Here is a 19,261-nt window from a genome sequence, read left to right as displayed (position 1 = left end):
GAACTGGTCAGAACAAAGTAGAGGACGTTAACATTTACATTTCAATGTTTTGTTCACTGGTCATTGGTTTGGTTGGTATGGTCTGAAAAGTTGCTGTGCTACAGCTCACTTCTCTGATGACGTCTCGCACATTGAATTCTTTCAACATCGTGTGACGCAGTGATACAAAATATAACAGGTTGTTTTTACTTGGCTGAACCTGAGAGTTTTAAACTGCATATTTGAATGTCATCATCAGTCATGTTACACATTTATTTCACAGCCCTCATACAGCTTGACGGCACACACAGTCTTGCTGGGGTGCATGTGTGCCTGTGCGCCTGCAGCATTGCCGGACTGGAGGGCCTGTGTGAAGCTCCTGGCCACTGAGTAGCTAGTGCGGTGCACTGTGTCGGGTTTGGAGGACACAGGTACTTGATACCTCTTGGGAATAGAAACACTCAGAGCAGAGAACAAGTAGGGGTTACGCTGACATGTCCGGTACTTGGGGGTCAGAGCTGCAGAGTAAGATGAAAACGCTGGGGTGGCCACAGGGTCTACTCTTTTTCCTCTTGTCCCGCTCTTCTTATCAAACATGGAACAGTTTTCCTCTATGGTTTCTCCTCCTGGAGTCTTCTTGCCACCGCAGGGGTCACAACTGACTTTCTGAGGATTCAGATGTGGTGATTTGATTGGTGGTAAAAACGTGAAGTTTTTAATGGGAACCACTGTATTGTTGGGCCTGTGTTTCTGCGCCTTAGTGGGCCTGCTCTCTGACACAGAGTATTTTGAGGAGAGATGGTGCGGCTGCAAAGGAGACTCTCTGAGCGTCTCTTCCTCCAGATTCGAGGTGGTTTTCTGCATTGCATTGAGGACACACCATTCTGAGGCATCTTTGTGCAGATCTGCCACAGACGTGCGATTCCAGGATCCCGTGCGCTGGTGTAATGGCACAGATTTCTTCATGCTGTTATGCGAGCCCACAGTAGACTCACAGCGGTGCTCTGCATTGCTGGCTGAGCTGTCTGCATTAGGGACGGTCGGGTCACCAGACAAGGGGGCCGGGTTGTCAGCCTCCTTATGCTTTGGTTTCTTGTATCTCTTCTGAGCCAAAAGTATGCAGCTCAGTGGAGCCGCCCTGGCCCACCCCTGGACCTGTTTTACAATAAATAGATATAATGTCAAATGTGAAAACACTTTTAATATGTTTAATATTAATATCAAAAAATTACATATTACTTTTTTATACTTTCTCTGCCGTAACTGTACATATTTTTTCATATCTCCTCGTGTCTGCTGTGACATTGTAAATTTCCCCGTTTTGGGATTAATAAGGGAATATCTTATTTTATCTTATCTTTTCTTTTCTTGAGCCAAGTCAAAATCAAAGATAAGGTAGTGGAAATTATGCTAATATTCATATGTGAGACTGAGTACATTCAATACTGGTATCAGTAAACTTACTGTTACTGATACCAGAGTTATATCAACAGGTTGGATTATAATAATTCACAGATTAAAACACAGATATTAATTTGTCCTCCTCATGTGAAAACATACATCATTTTGCCACTTAAAATCAACATGTGCAGCTGGTACAGCCTGCTTAAAGGTAACGTTAACTAAATCAGATAAATGTGGGCAGAGAGAGGATACTCATTCACTTACAGCTTCTTCCCAACCAGAGTAACAATGATACTCAAAGGGCTCCAGCTCTCTGAAGAAGTCCTCCTCGCTGATATCAACAAGGACATCGACAAGTCTCCTTTCGGGTATCTTGACAGTCTGTCCTCCAACTGCGTCCTCCTGCGTTAGAAGCTCACTGCCTGACCCCCTCACAGCTGTGCCATCCACTTCTTTTAAGGTCGCCATTACGTAGTTAGCTCATGCACTTCATGGTGATGTCTAGAAAGGGGCTTTTAGAAAACTAGAACAAGCCAAAATAACCTGTGAGGAGCAGATTTGTCCCGCTGTTCTCGTGCCAGAGAGCGCCGCTCACAGAGAAGTGCTGCTGCCCATCGCGATAAGTCTCCTTTCTGGTCGACACAGTTTCCCCCAAACAGGAGCCGAATGCCTCCACAGAGCAGCTGCGACGCCGTCGTCATGGCAACCCCCGGAGAGAGCGAGAGAGAGAGGCTGCACCCGGAAGCTGTGACGCAGAGAAAGGGGGCGGGGCCTCTGCTCCAGCCCAGCCTGCTCCAGCTGATTTATTAGCACATCTGTGTTATATAATGTAAATTTTAATTCACTCGGATTCTACTGGGTAATCCGGTGATGCGTACAGCAACAGAGTAGAAAATAGAGTTGGGTAGAGATTATGAAAGGAAAGAGGCGCTGGGAACTAATTGTTGTCGCAAAATTGGCAAAAATTCAATTAAAACTTGCTCAGAGGTTGTTTATCTGTTTTCTGCGTGCTATCGTGGTCAGTGTACTGTTGCCGCGATGCAAAAAGGGGAAGTCAGCCGCTTTATCACTCGTGAAGGAGGAAACCATTTTGGCGAGTCCAACGTTCAGTTCTGCACGTAGAGCCTCGGTAGGCGTCAAACTGTGGTCCGCGTCAGCTGCGAGGGGACGCAGCGTGTTCAGCACATGAGGACAGAAACATGCGACGGTCGCTGAGGAGAGCAAAGTATTCTTCTTTTGCAGTGATGATGATCTGTTTCTTTCTGCAATGAGCCGACAAGAGGGGTGTTTTCTTCACATGCTGAAATTTAAAGTGACTGATCTGTAACTCGCACTTTGCAGGCGCACACCAAGAGCTCGGTTTATTGGTCCAGAGCTGCGTAGAGTCAGGTTCTGACGCAGCCCGAGCATCCTATCCGAGAGGGGGACACTGACACCTGACGGCTCCATCTCTCCACACGCCGGTCTTTCCCATCACGACCACTTCGGCTCTGCAGTGCAGGGACTGCTGCCTTCTATGGAAGCGGAGTCTGGACATACTGTCGTGGTCATGCTGCCGCCAAAGAACTGCCTGCCGAGGAACTACAGCTGCATAGCTGGACTGTTCGGAAGCCTGGCGGCGGCGAACCCGCGGCTCGAGGATGGGGAGGATTATGACAGGATGAACGGTACCTGTGAGCCCATCGACAGCCCCGTGGTGGACGAGAGACCACGGGGCAGAGAGATCTCCCTGAAGCCTCCACAGAGCCCAAGTCTGCGACGGAGGTGCAAGTCCCTGCCCACACCCACAGAGAGAGCAAAGTTAGAGATCTCCCGCAGCAGAAGTCCGACCAGTCAGAAAAAGGTCCGGTTCGCCGACTCTCTGGGCCTGGAGCTCATTTCAGTGAAGCACTTTGATGATACAGATGTGCCAGAGGTTCCGGAGCGCATATTGGCAAAACTACCCAAAGGAACCCTCCACCTCAATCACCTGGACACTAAATTCCCCCGGGCTCCTAAGCAGCCAGTATTCATGGAGCTGCAGTTCACCAACCCCGGCACACTGCCCGGCTTTGAGCAGAAAGTGAGGGAGGTGAAAGTGATGCTGGAAAGCGTTGAGGCAGACGAATTTAGCCTCTCCGGGTTTGTGCGTGTGTTGAATCTGGCTTTCGAAAAGAGCGTGTCTTTGCGATATTCTCTGAACAACTGGATAACATTTATGGACAGTTTGGCGTCCTATGTTCCCAGCTCAAGCAACGGTGTCACTGATAAGTTCTGTTTCAAGATCGTCATGCCCACTTACCTCGACAACGGAGGCACTTTGCAGTTCGCGATTAAATACTGTGTCGGTGGGGAAGAGTTCTGGGACAATAACAACGGGAACAACTACAAAGTGCGGCGTCACAGGCTCAAGATGTCCCCCCCGCGGGAATGGGAGAACGGATGGATTCACTTCATCTGAGCCTCGCCGCCTGCAGTGGCACACTGCGTGCGTAATTTGCGCGTAACGGATCCCCGGGTACCTTAATTATGACCGAATGACTGCCTGTTGATGATTTGTTTCTGTCTTTGTCAGCCAGGCACATGCTCTGACACTGAAAACAACGTCCCACAATAATTCTAACATTTGCCCCGTTGTGGTTACAGATTGAGTGCTGAAAACGACCGATCGGTGTGGGGTGGTGTTAGATAATTTGCCTTGATGTCAGGGCTCTGTACAGCTTGGTGCCCTTTGGGAGGGCATGTCCACGTTATGTAATGCTGAAGCACGTGCCACGGAAAACGTGCAGGGCAATGCCGACTTCAGGCAGAAGATGCTTCCAGGAGATGCTATACATTTATTTAGTGGCATGGGGATCTTTGGATTATCCGTTTGTTTTGCATGTGTGCAAAAAAAAACCCAACAACATCTTGGCTGATTTGGATGCTGAACAAACCTAGTAGCATTACCCTCTGATGTTCTCATGCAACCTGGGGGGGAACACACTGTACAAACGTCTCACTGAGTTGACAGACAAAGAGATGCGGCAGGTTGTTTCATTAAAAAAATAAAAAATCAGTGTATAATTTCCCACTGTCATGCTATTGACAATGCCTTACTTTAAGCCATGATGTGGGAAGTTGTGCACTGAATGTTGTGCAGTATTATCTTCATTCTTCAAGGTGTTTAGGCACTGGGAATTAGGCACTTAGTCATAGTCCATAGAGGTGTAGACTTCCAATCCAGGGACACCATACTTTGTCATAAACCTGCCTTTTAGCCATATATATGCACCTACTCAACACCCGCTGTACATTTTCCTGTGTTGATGTAAATATGAAGTATTTTGCCAAATTTGAAAATCAAGGGAGTCCAATCAAGTTCAACATCCAAAGACAGTTAATTCAAAAAAGTTTTCTCTACAAAGAAAATGTCCTCGAATTATAACTGCATCGCGCATATTCCACAAATTAGAAAGGCTTTGACACTCATACTATACTGTGGTAGGAAGGTCTGTTTCTGAATGAACCCCTTGAACCCGATTGAGCCTCCCCCTCCCACCTCCCCAAATTTACCTCAGATTACTTGTTGACTTTTTCTCTTCTTCAGGTTGATTGTTAATTAAACAAATGTTATTTTCACAGTAATTATTTTCTAACAGATGCATTATAACAGTATTATTATTAAGTATTATTGTACATTTTCAAGACACAAAACTTTTTCATTTCTAATGTTCTTGATTGCACTGTGCAACTCTGTTTTTCATAGAGAAGTGTTGCCTATAGATAAAGTAGCTATTACATGGATGACCGTGTTGAACCAGCTTCTACTTCACCACTGTGCAAGAATAGTGCTGCTCTTTACCCTCCACATGACCTGAATGGTTTGGACCACTTGACTGATTTTACATTTTAATTGATGTTATACAGCTAGTCTGTCCTCTCCCCACATACACCCATGCGTTTCTTATTAATTCACTGGTGAGTAGTCTTCCAAACTTGCTCCTGAGCATTTGTCATCATGTTATCTGTCTTTATGGCAAAGAGGCTTGCATGTGGCAAGCAAATTACTTTTCTCAAATGCAAATAGCTATCATTCTGTCTTTTTCTTGTATGACATTATTAATGTTTGTGGGCACATAGAAAGTTGAGACTCCAGTTCAACAAGTACAGGAACAACAGACGGGGCCTTTTTAATTCCAGTGTAATCTGAACATGAGTTTGCTCTTTGTTTACATCATCATGGCCTCAGAGGGAGGCACTCCATTTAAAGAGGCCATCAGGTTGGGATGTGGATAAAGACTGTTCCTGTAACCACTTAGGTTTTGGAGCAACTCCACTGTGAATCCATCAGAAATGTTTGTCTCTATATTGGAAACTGTTTGTGTTGGAGTTTCAGTGCTATACCTGATGTTAGAATAGCTTTGCCGAGGTGAAAAATGGCCATCGCTGGGGTGATATTTGCTTTCCTGACATTTAGCTTTATCATGTATAGAGCTGCATTTCTCTCACCTGTTTATTTATATACACTGTGGATATCAGAGGTCTGCTCATGGCAGAGCTTAGTGTGTGCTATGTTGTTATATCAATGGGTATTTGCATATTGTCTAGTTAGGTCTGTGTAAACATTGTTCGAGCATTCATGCCATGCAGCACGCGGAAGCATTAATCATCCAGGCTGAGACTACTGATGTGGTAGAGGGATGCATCAATACCAATCAGTCACTGCTAGCACAGACTGTCTTTTTTAGGTTTTAACATTTGGCCGGGGCCAGGTCTCGACAAAATTTGCTTGGTTTAGTCAACAGCGTATAATGTGTGGCACAAACGAGTGTCTAAATGTGATGCTCTCTCATGCTACATTACATGTGACTGTTAACAAACGAATGTTGTTATTGGTGCATCTCTACTGTAAAGGAAGTGAGGGGCTTCTGGTCCGATTAGATGTTCACCTCAATGTATACGTAACATTTTGCATCACAACTCAATGATATATATATATATATGTGTATGTAAATGTGTTGCTATTTCATATTGAATGTCTTCCTATTACTGTTCTATGTTCTATGTGTGTTTTGAAGCATCTTTTCAGCAGGATTTAGAGATGTGAATGGTAAAAGTTTATCTGATGATCCTTTGAAGCTGGATGATAAAATATGAGCCCAAACTTAATGAATTCCTGAAACAGACTTATTATTAAAGTTAATGGTCGGTTTCTTCCCAATTAAGAGCATTTAAAATAATTCTGCTTCGTTAAATTGATCATGCCTGATAATGCCTAATAACTGTGATCATTTGTCATCAGTAAGCGATCAGTAGGAATTTTCTGTGAAATACAAACCAAAATGTGAGCAGTGTATCAGAATGAAACCCCACGTGCACAACAATGGTGTACACTGCCTTACTAAAATACGAGTTTACTTGGAGTCATGAAGTAAAGCTAGATGAGCGCAAGTGCTTGTTTGCTAAGAAATAATGTGATTGCAGATGGATGGACACATGTGGATGCTGGACATAAGGACATATCTGGTCAAGATAGGTCACTTGAGATGCACTTTGATGTTTGATAACGTTTGGCGTGAGCGACCTATGATTGTAGCTGACACTGAGCAGACTCAGTCAGAGCAGGTGTAATGCACTTTGAGTGAGAACAGGGAAAGGGGCAGGTTTGCAGGTCACTATATGAAAGCTTCTCCTGTGAATAGCTACTAACCAAGATCTTTTCCATTCTTCGTCCTGTTTTACTGCTCTGTTCTCTCACTGTGGAAAGCCTAAACCACCTCTGTCTTATTTATAACCATTTTATGGCACAGAATCTGCAGAAGTTATTTCAGTGAGTTTTCTGGTTTTGTAAATTCTATGCAACCTGTTTGTGTTGTAACATTTCGCAGTCATCTGACTGTGTTTATCTGTAACTGTGTGCTTTCTATTTTTTTTCTCTTTTGGCAGTGAATGCTAACCACATTTGCATGGACAGCTACAACACACCTTTATTTTTAGGTTTTGTTTTTAATGTAACCTATATTTTGTTAACAATGATTAATAAAGGCATTTGTGATGGAAGCTAAGTGTTCTGCCAGTACTTAAAGATCAAAATTGCCCAATGTAATCTCTGCACCCTTGCTTTCATTTAATTTCTCCCTGCTTGTCATGTATAATAAGCATAATACCTAATCAGACCTATCATTCCCAAAATACATCTCTTAGACTCCACAGTCTCTCTTATTATACTGTGCTGTGATACATGTGCAGTGTGTGACTGCAGAGCTGTTCGTGTGTTTACCCCACGCTGTCTTTGGTCAGCCGAGCATCTCATTTGCAGAGGGCTGCAGCTGGTCCCCATTCATGAAGCAGGGCACTGCAGTGGGCTGTACTCATTGCCATTGTAGACATGGCTGAGGACATGTCCTTGAATTGATTACAGTCTGACACCACGCCCCCCTCTTCTTATGAACGGGAGGGTTTGAAGCAGGAAGAAGAGCAGAAGAGCTAAGAAAGGCACAATAGGCATGTAAAAGATGAAAATGATAACATAGTACGGTTGACCTTTTTCATTTTTGGTTACCTCCCCTCAAGGCCCAAACACTTAGTGCAGCTATTCAACTGTACACAGAGTTAATGCAGCTGCCTGGTTAGCTTTTCTCTATTCAGCTGTTTTCAGGCTCAATTGTTTCTTAAGAATTTTATCAACCATATATTAGACTTGATATTTTAAAACATCCACACACCCCCGCATCACATGCATACTCATGCATATAGTACATCCTTATACCTAAGATTCATAGCTTATTACAGTAATAGTATAGTTATATTTCAATCAGACACATTCTGTGCTGTGCTGTGTAAAATATTTTGGCTAACAAATGCCAAAATGCAGCCAATCTACCATGTCTTTACTTCTAACAATTATAGTATGGCAGCATTCTCTCTAAATAGCACAAGTCAACCTTATGTAAGAAATAATAAGCCAACTGGCATGCAATAAGCTACAGTCTCTGGAGTACATCAACAAAGCTTCCAACTCTTTCATGAAAGGAAGTCAATGGCTGATAATGGAACTGTAATATAATATGGTATTCACTGATGAAAAGTTAAGATGACTGATTAATTAATTAGGAAGGCTAACGCACTGATGTAAATATGCAACATTTAAAGCTTTGCCCGCACATGTGCGGCAGACATAAGTTGTAATATGTTATATCTGGGCTTGTTGTGTATGTTGAGGGGCTTCTGTGTCAGATTAGGAACATGATCCTGCTTAATCTTCATGTAAACCTAAAGCAGTGATGACTGAGCAGCGTTGGCCCACAGTCAGAGGAAGCTGAGCTCAACTTTGTTTACTTATGGTTGAGCTGAAGGCGTCCCGACAGCAAGCAGTCAGTGTGAATCCATATGGCCAGTCAGTTAAAACCTGCTGTGTGATTCCAATCTAATTCTGCGATTAGAGCTACTCAGCAACTTGCTTAAAGTGGCAAATCACATAATTCCCCAGAATACAGATAATGGGAGATTAAAACATCCGTTGTCTGTAAGTGGTGAAGCAGGAAATTAAGACATGCACAGTTTGATTTGACTGTGGAGTGGCTCATTTGTCTTGTCTGGATTTTATTTGACTATTAGTTAGATACATTAGATGCATAAACATCAAGCAATCATTTAACAGAACGGCAGACTTTTGGCAAGAGTGTGGATGTCTATGTGTTGTATGCTTGTCTGTGTAATTACCAAGTGGCGGTAAACAGGAAACATTGTCATGCTGCGTAACAACAGCTGCTTATATAACCGCCGTGTTCATGTGATGCTGACGTTCTGATTGTTCTCTCCCTCCGGCGTCTGGCATTATGAGACTGCAACCGCAGAGGAATTGCCATCCCACCTGCGCCGCCTCTCCCACCTCATCCAAAGTGTGTGTCCTTCGGCTCTAATAACATGGCCAAGATGATGCACACAAATAAGTTTCATGATTCAGTCTCAATAATTCATGTGGGGCATTCAGAGAAATTCAGTGCCACGAGATGAATCCTGACTCAGCAGCAGCCGGAGCAGCACTGTGGGGTACAGCCATATCGTCGTCTCTGTGAGCACTAGACCTGAATAATTAATTAGCTAAGTGATCTTTTACAACTTTGGAAAATATATTCTGTTGTTTTGAAGTGCGTTCTCACGCTGCTAAGCAAGAGGGCCTCCTCATCCCTTTGACCGCAGCTGTTTTTAAAAAATATTCTTCCTCTTTATTCTCCTTGGTTAAATCACCCATCATGTTGTTTCCCCCCCCCAAACCTCTTGTTAACACTGAACTCTCTCCCATGTCTCTTACAGACATTCACTTACATTCACTCGCCCACAAAGACGTATAAATCAGGTGTGGCAGGAGTCAGACTGAATCTTTGTCAAACAGTCTGCTTGCCTACTTTCCTTTCCCTCATATTTATTTCCTACCTCGCTCACTCACTCCACCTCTCTTACAATTTGTTCATGGGTGTATTGCCTTATTTATTATCTAATATACTTATCTGTGGCTTTCATTTAATGTTAATACATTTCTCAGCTTTTGCTGGAATTGCATGTACCCTTCATCAGAGCATGTGCAAACCCAAACATTTCACATGTGAAAGGTCCAAATCTTTGTGTATATCATATCAATTTGTCTCAAAGTCATATACAGTAATTGTCAAAAATGTGGACACGCCTTCTCATTCTATTGTTTTATCAAAACCATGAAGGAACACATATAGAATTATATAGAAAACAAGAAAGTGTTAAACAAACCAGAATATGTTTTAGATCTTAGATTCCTCAAAGTAGCCACCTTTTGCTTTGATGACAGCTTTGCACACTCTTCTCACCGTTTCTGTGTCTCACAGAGCAGGTGGAACCAAAAATCTCAAATATGGACTCATCAGACCAAAGTACAGATTTCCAGTGATCTAATGTCCATTCATTGTGTTTCTTCGCCAAGCAATCCTCTTCTTCTTCTTCTTGTTCTGCCTCAGACAGAGCTTCTTTGCAGCAATTCGACCATAAAGGCCTGATTCCCAGTCTCCTCTGAACAGCTGATGCTGAGATGTGTCTGCTACTTGAACTCTGTGAATCATTTATATGGGCTCTAATCTGAGGGGCTGTTAATTTGCGGTTTCTGAGGCTGGTCACTCTAATGAACTGCAGCAGAAGTAAACCTTTCCTGGGGCGGTCCTCATGAGAGCCAGTTTCATCAGAGTATTTGATGGTTTTCGTGACTGCGCTTGAGGACACATTCAAAGTTCTTGAAATTTTCCAGATTGACTGAACTTCATATCTTATGGTAATGATGGACTATGGTTTCTCTTTTCTCATTTGAGTGGTTCTTACCATAATATGGCTTAGAATAGGGCTATTCACTTTATAGAACTGTGTGCCAACCCTTCCTCTGCACAACAAAACTGATGGTCTCAAACACATTATTATCTGGTTTGTTTAACACTTTTTTGTTTATGTGTGTTCCTCCATAGTTTTGATGTCTTCAATATTAATCTACAATGTAGATAATGATAAAAATAAAAAAAAAACTGTTGAATGAGAAGTTGTGTCCAAACTTTTCACTGGTACTGCATATCCTGAAATATTAACGGAGCTGGCAGCCAAACCTTATTACTAGGTCAACCATTTGTCTGAATAGGTAGTTTGCTACATCACTGCTATGTAATGCAAAGATAGACAAAGACACTAACATAAGCACACACACAAAGAGCCCAGAAAAAAATCATACTACAGCAGGTTAATCTGCATCTGTGGGAAGCTTTCCTAACTTTAATGTAGAGCTCTCAGTGGAAGTTTCCGCTCTCTTGACAATGTTTGTTCATGACTTGAGAAAGAAAGATGACTTGTTTCCCTACACACCATATTTAGACACGATAAAGGAACTAGGTTGGATAGGCTGCACAGGAAATACTGGCCAAAAAGAAACAATGGCCATGTGCCATAACCACATACCACACTTTGGGCAGATAAGCTTCTGTGTGACTTATGACACAGCTACTTCCAGAGAAAGAACAATTGACCCATGTGTACTTACTGTAGTTGTTTGTTAAAGCTGATCTTAAATTCTAAGGAGTTGATTTAACTCATGTGGGCATTTTTGGATGTTGCAGCACGATACTGCAATATGCCTTCTACTTTGCTTTTTTACAATATAAACGTGACTCCAAATGAATGGTAATGTTGCTCCCTAATGGCTGGATCTGTAAATAAGACCCTGCTCACTAACAAGTTCACCATATCAGTGTCGATGTTGTGTTCACAGCTTGTTTCCACTGGTCCAGGTGGCCAAAGCAATCAGTTATTTCAAGTTTAAGTAAATAAACACTTATTACTAATTTTCTGTAATTTTACTCAAGAATATGAAAAATCTACTTTTAACCTTTTAACATGTAGATCATTAAAAACTGTATTCAGTGACTCATTTAAATCAAAATGGACAATATTAGATGAACAACATTGCCCATAATGCAATCTTTGCTTACAGTGTGACCTGATGTCATGTAAGACCGAGATCAGCTTGTCCCCCGCGGATACTTCTCCCACCTCTCTCTTCCCAGGAGGATACAACTCAGGTGTGAGGAGTGTGTTGTATACACACTAATGATTTCCCCTGCCAGCTGACAGACTGGGCTTTCTGATCTTTGCGTTCATTGTTGTTGCATCTGACTGAATGGCTGTGTGGAGCGATCATAGCTGGAACATTGTAGATGCACGGAGAAAGAACGTAGTGTGTTGTTATATGTTGTTATAGAGTGCTGTAAAATAGGAATATGAAAATTCATCAGTCGTTGCAACAGGAGAAAATAACAACGGCTGATTCTGCTCTTCAGGATTTATTGTTCTGTTGCTATTAACTCTAACTGTCAAAGCAACTTAACAAGTAACAGAATGGCAATCAGTAACAGCTAAATGCAACTTTAAAATTCAGCTAAAATTTAGATGAAACTGTCAGCATTACATACTACAATTTACTGGAAATTTTAATATTCAACCAAATGTTTCACAGGTCTGGTGTAAAAATGTAACTGCAAGAGCAGTCATGGTGCACAATGGGCAGGTTGTTGTGTAATAGATGTTATTTCTTGTGTGGCAAATGGAATATGTCTGACATTGAAAAAGTAAAATGAAAAGTAATAGTCTCGTCCATTGTGCGTGAGACATGAATCCAGAGAGCCGTATAAGTGATCCTCTCCACCAACCAATGAGTGTTTAGTATGCTGCTGATCTCCTTCTAGACCTCCCAGGTTTACAAGACCTTATATAAGTTCTGTTTCATATGAGCACAGCAGGACTCATTGCACCAAGGAATACTGCTCTAAATAAAACAGAAAGTACAGCACTACACTTCCTTCCTCAACTTAAAATATTCATCCCTTTCTTTTTCTATCATCCTCTGCTGTTTTAATTTTCTGTCATTGCAACGCTCAAGTGATTTTATATACAATTCAGTTTCTGCTGCTTTTCATTCCATTCATTTGCTGATGCTCAACAGTAAATCATATTTATTTTCTTTGTCCATTCTGATCTTTACGGTCTTCTCCTATTACCTCCATCCTCACATTTTTCCCTGTCCTTCATCACTCTCTCTGCTCTCACTGTCCTTCTGGACCGTATCTGGTATTCCAATAACAAAATGAGCTTTCAGGCCGCTGTAGAAACAGTAAATTTCTTGCACTTGCACCAGGGAAGAACTCTGGGCCAGAGGCACGCTCATAAATAGTCCAGTGATCCAGACTATTTCCGTCCTTTCATTGGCTCTGCATCGCATCAGTCTGACCTGAGATGGATAGGCAGAAAGCATCATGCTGACAAACAGGTGGAAAGACTAACTTGGTAGGCACTTATAGAAACGCACACGCCAGAATGCATCCACACATACCCCAAAGGACCATGTGGTGAGAGGAGATAATCAGTGGAACATTAAGCATCATCACTTCGCCAGCTGACAGGTCTGCCATTGCCACTCTAAAAATGGCTTGTGTGTCAAACAAAGATAGACAACTTACCGAGGACATGGGAAGGATTTTCTCTTAAGCCCATACTAGTGACAAATGCAGGTTTGAAGCATTGCCCACATGAGGCACCATGGTGGTTGAGGTGTATGAAGCCATCTGTACCTAGAGTGGTACAGAAAGAAGGTATATACTACATAAAAAAGTATGTGGACTGGTCACCACCAAAGTATTACCCATATGTAATTGTTGAACATCTCATCCAAAACAACACTGATATGCTGCTATGACAACTTGATAGAAAGGCCTTTCTCAAGGTTTTGGAGTCTGGCTGCAGAGAATTAGTTCCCTTTATTTAGGCACAAGAGCATCAGTCAGGCTGGCCCTGATATTGAGTAATAAGACCTGCTCTCAGCGAGTGTTCAATTCATTGTTAAGATGTTTGATGGGCTGAGGCCAGAGCTCAGGACTTCCCCACTAAACTAAAAAAAAAAAAAAACCCAATTTCTTTATGGCCATTTCTTTGTGCACAATTGTATTGTCATGTTGAAACAGGGTCTTCTCTAAACTTCTCTAAACTTGGACCAGTCAGTACAGAGTGTGGACTGGTAACTACAGAGGTGCCTGTTCACCTCCTGGGCTCTACCGAGGTGCCCTTGAGCAAGTTAGTGAACCCGTAACTGCTCACAGTGACATCCTACGAGGCAGCCCTCTCACACGGACATGTCTCCACACAGTAGAGAATGTGTGTAGGTCCAGTTTGTGTGGGGATGGATCTCAGGCCTGTGTGTGTGTGTGTGTGTGTGTACTAACAACAGAGGGGAAAAAACTGGATTTCCCACAGTGGGATTAATAAAGTATGTCTTCTTTTTGTTGTTATTGTTGTTGTTCTTCTTCTACGTCTTTTTTTTCTTTTTCTTCAAAATAAAAAAAATGTATGCTGTACACTGAATCTGCCGGGAAAATGTAGGGCGCGGAACTGTGTTTGACGTCGGACGCCTCGGACTAATTTTCGGGTGACACACCAAACAAAAAAACGCTTCTATGGTGATTTGACAGAGACCAAGAGACAGTCCAGGTTTGCAAAATGGATAAATAAATGAGAGGGTCGAAAAGAAGAACAGGAGACGCTTCAGATTCAAAGAAGACAAACGGTAACGTAGACACTTTTTTGTTGCACATATTGAACTTTCTTAGTTATTGTTCTGAGTGCAGTGACACAGTGATCTGAGCCCTCACTACACATTTACCTTGATTTGTTATTGTCTTGAAAAGATGTGCAGTGGACAACAGGTTCACTGCATCCAATAACACTGTGATTCAGTGACCTGAGTCCTCACAAATGAAGAGAAATATTTCTTGGCAAATACCTGTACTTGTTTTTGTTCTTTTGCACAGGTTGCACTTTATTGTTGTTTTGAAAAGATGTGCAGTGGGAAACGGGTTCATTGTTGTTAATAGGTTGTTGCCAAAAATCTGTATTTGTTGTTTTTTCTTTGCACAAATTGAACCTATTGTTGTAAAAAGGTGATTTGCACATTTCATTTCATTTTTGAAAAATCACAGTCTGATGGAGCAATCTAGTGACAAAATGTCACAAAAAATAGTTTACAAAGTTGAAATGGAAGTTGTTTTTTTTACTTGCACACCAAATTACTTGTAGAAAAGTAAAAAGAAAGGTCATGATCTTGATGTTTTTTTTCCATTAAAAGTTAAACCTGGAAATTTTTCTTCCATCAAACGGGGGGCCTGACAGTTTGAGAACCACTGCACTAAACACACAAGTCTTGACAGACTGTCAGAACAAAAATGCACCAAAGTATGTGGATAGGGTTGGAAGGTGGTGGTTGGATGTTGGAAGAAGAGCAGCAGGGTTGGACTTACTTGACTGGACAATGTGAACCAGAAAGGAGATGCTTCTAAAAAATATATGAATGGACAGGAGCCAAGAGGTGTGGCTGAGTCAGTGTTGTGAATGAAATAGTCCTGACTGCCGGTTTGTCAGACATAGCATTTTTAAGGTATTGGTAGGTGCACCCGATGCATGCTGGGACTGACTTTTAGTCCCCTGGGACTTTGTGGGTAAAAGCATTCAATTGGATTAGCTATCTGGTTCACATGCTATAAAAGCATACGCTTTGTGTGTCACCTCTAACTGTGCGAAGAAAGAATGTATCAGCCCAACGTGTTTCTGCATCCTGTCTGTAACAGGAACCAAAGATGCCAACCTGTCTCTCACTGTGTGACTCACTCTTGCTGTATATGGTCTGTGGGGTGACTAGCACCAATTTCTCTCTGTCCTCACCTTTGTCACCCCTGCAGGGGTGTCATGGGCACTTTGTCACAGGGAATTATGTCATTGACTTCCACCTCCACCCTGTTTTCCAAATAAAAACGGTTCAGGAGCAGGGCCTGGCGCGTGAGTGATTCAGCAAAACGTGACTGCTGTCAGGACAAATACTTGTTAGCTCGTTAGGGAAGCATCCCTTCCTGCAGATGAACGCTGGAGATTTGTATCAGGCGTGAAGCAGCGGCCATGCATGAACTAGAAAATGCCGTGCGCACATCTGTGTGTGAGTGAGAATGCTGTGTGTATATTTAGGTTGTCCTCCCTCTGTGTGTCTGCCTTATGGTAACCTGAATCGTATCATTTTCACCCTGGTGGCTACGTCTTTATAAGGCCTGTTGCCTTTGGGTGCAGAGCACTCACAGCAGGTCTCATGAAATAATTATGTAGCTGCACTCTCACACACCTCTCTGTGTGTCTGGCTTCTACCCCAAAGCACTCTCTTATGTCTGTCTGAATCTCTCCTACAGACAGTGACAGGTCACATGGAGCGCATGTGTGACTGGACTCTAGTTGTCCTCTGTCTATCTGTCTATCTATCTATCTATCTATCTATCTATCTATCTATCTATCTATCTATCTATCTATCTATCTATCTATCTATCTACCTATCTATCTATCTATCTATCTATCTATCTTGTCTTACCACGTGTGGGAGAAGTTTTTCTGAGCGATGACCCAAACTGATGCACTTCATGCATGTGTGCACTGAGACTCTGCATATGGTGACTTTTACTCCTGAGGCTTGGCTCTCTGCTGCCCTCTTTTGTGCAAACCTATTAAAACTATATTGTCTGTCTAAAACCTGTGCTGCTGCAGAGTAATTCATCTGAACATCAGTGGGATTGTCTTTTGGGAGACAATTCATAATCCTGCCCCATGTAAGTAAATGAGTATTGGCAGCTGTCTTATTGTCAATAACTGTCTTTAATCCTACATTGCTGTTGATGTGCACAGCACATCAACACAGCGTACCTGTCTCTCTCTCTTTCACACACACACACACACACACACACACACACACCCACCGACACACAGCCAAATCCTTTTAAAATGGTGTAAATCCTCAGAGCAAGTCACGTTAATGAATGAGGCTTTGTTGGTGCCCCATCTGAAGGCTTGTGTTCTTGCTCACGACCCACTAAATGTGTCTCATCTGCCTGGATGCTCCACAGGTTAGCAGATTACAGAGAACAAAGGCCAGAATATGAGCACAGAGGCACAGGCGAATGGCCCTGTCTCTGGGGCCCATTCATCAGAAACAGCATCACTGGCTCCATCTGTCTGGAGGACAGCACACTATCTCCCCTCTCACCCTCTCACACTCCATCTGGCCTCCTTTCTACTGCTTGTGTGTGTGTTTGTCACATTGACCATAATCACCATCAAGTGCATGCCGATCTCATACTGTCAGAACTTTTCTGTATGTTTTTGAATTAAAACATTTCTCCTTCATGCAAATGTTCCTGTGTATCAAACTACAAGTGCACACATAGAAATAATACATAAACACATAAACACCAGGTGCGCTGATCTCTCTCCACCTCTTCCTCTCTCTCGTTTGCTTCCATCTCGTCCGTTGCCATAGTGACCCACTACTTCATCATAGGTGAGACCTCAATCTTCCCAGTTTTGCGTCAGGTCAAGATATATGGTCACACCAGCAGAGTAACCACACCGATAGACCTCTCTTTTTCCAGATTCCAAAAGCAGCATAGAGGTTAATAGAAACAATGAAGTTTAAAAATGTCAGCTAATTCATCACAGCAGCTGTCAAACACAACTGACACTTCCGTGCCATGAGGAAGAGGTTTTGGCAGGAGATGAGTGGAGGGCTTATGATTTTGGCGGCGCTGTGTGAGTGTGTGAGAGTGGATAGAGCTGGGCTCTTAAGTGTCCTCCACTCTGTGTTATTTCAGCTGGGCAGCCTCAGGGACGGCAGGGATAGATCTAGAGGGAAGGATTTCAACAATGCACACAACAGACAGACAGACAGACAGACAGTCGCACAAAAGGACGAACAATATTCTATCCTTATTGTGTGTCAGGCCCTTTGGGAGAAAATCCCCAAAGTGTAGATATTAAGTCATTGTTTACTGTAGGTGTTAAATGATACGATACATCCCTCATTCATCACAATCATTATCAGACACTCAGAAAGTGATCAAGCCATAATGACCTCATTTGAACTTACAGCAGCAAGCTGAAAACACTGATGTGACTGTGCTCTGTATTTGTATTCATGTCCTTCAGACATAGCTCAGTGCATGTGTTTGTCTTCTTGCTTGGATAACAATCCCCAAAGGTCTGCATTTGATAACAGCATGTGATAACAGGTGAATTTGCATTCATGTTTCACTGTAACACATACAAATGAGAAAGAAACAGTGGTTGTGCCATGGTATTAATACAATCTCAGTTCACACAGCAGCAACCTGCCAATAACAGATGTTGTTGTTCATATGAGGTCACCACGACTGGGCCCTTTATTAGGGCCCGAGCACCAAGCGGTGCGAGGACCCTATTGAAACTGCGTGGGGGAAAAATGTGCAAGGGAGGAAACGGGCCAGTACCCAAGAACCAAGAGGTGCACGGACCTCATAGGCCTCGAGCAGGTAGGCCTCGAAAAAATATGTACAATGAAATGAGACCAGGGGGCCAAAAACATAGTTGAAATGCAAGGAATTCTTCTTCTTCTTCTTTTTTAGGCAAATGAATTGCATTTTTGGGGGCCTAAACATGCACGAAAAGTCATGAAAGTTTGCAGAAAATTCAGTCGTGGTGAAAAATTACGTATTTCATAGGTTTCGCAAATGGGTGTGACAAAATGGCTCTGTAGCGCCACCTAAACTCAGCCCCGGAACTGCGTTTTATGTACATGTACGAAATTCGGAGGGTTCATATATCTCTTCAAGACGAACAAAAAAGTATCTGGAGCAATGATTTAAACCCAACAGGAAGTCGGCCATATTGGATTTTTCACGCATTTTTGGCGATTTACAGGGGACGTAAATGAACGAACTAGTCCGAGGGGGTTCCAGCGATCGACTTCAAACTTGGTCAGCTGGTAGAGAAGGCATCAACGATGAAAAGTTATTAAAAGTCTCTACAGAATTTGAACGGTTTGGGCGTGGCGAGCTGTCAAAATTCAGTGTCTCACCATGACTCGCCATGAAACAGGAAGTTGTTAATAACTTGACTGTACATGATCCAATCGGCACCAAACTTCACATGTCTGATGAGAGTCCCGCCCTGAAGACGTCTACATGTCAATATTCATTCACAGTCACAGCGCCACCTGGTGGTGACAGGAAATGCTATGTTTTACATTATGATGGCTCAAGACCAGCCAGTTGATCAGATCCACTTCAAATTTTGTCAGGGAAGCCTCAAGATGTTGATGTTGGTCTGGAGCGAACACCATGAGTCTCCGTCAAAAGCTGTTGCCGTGACAACCAGGCGATTTCGATAATACATTTTCCTTCACCATGAGCATTAAAAGTGCTGTAACTCCACTGTACAAGGTCCTATCTTCACCAAATTTATACCGTTTGATGACTGTCCGGCTCTGCTATAACTTCAGCGTACATTATCCAATCTCTTT

General features: G+C 42.7%; 1 protein-coding gene across 1 annotated transcript; it reads left to right on the top strand.

Moving 5' to 3' along the window:
* Positions 1-2,749: 2,749 nt before the first annotated feature.
* On the top strand, positions 2,750-3,989 carry LOC139206130 (protein phosphatase 1 regulatory subunit 3E). The gene has a single exon (XM_070836238.1). The coding sequence runs from the start codon at positions 2,900-2,902 to the stop codon at positions 3,821-3,823; it is 924 nt and encodes a 307-aa protein (XP_070692339.1). The 5' UTR covers positions 2,750-2,899; the 3' UTR covers positions 3,824-3,989.
* The last annotated feature ends 15,272 nt before the right edge of the window (positions 3,990-19,261 follow it).

The sequence above is a fragment of the Pempheris klunzingeri genome, chromosome 1 (assembly GCF_042242105.1).
Source record: "Pempheris klunzingeri isolate RE-2024b chromosome 1, fPemKlu1.hap1, whole genome shotgun sequence".
NCBI lineage: Eukaryota > Metazoa > Chordata > Actinopteri > Acropomatiformes > Pempheridae > Pempheris > Pempheris klunzingeri.
The sequence above is the reverse complement of the archived record's forward strand: the minus strand, read 5'-3'. Positions and strand labels throughout refer to the sequence as shown.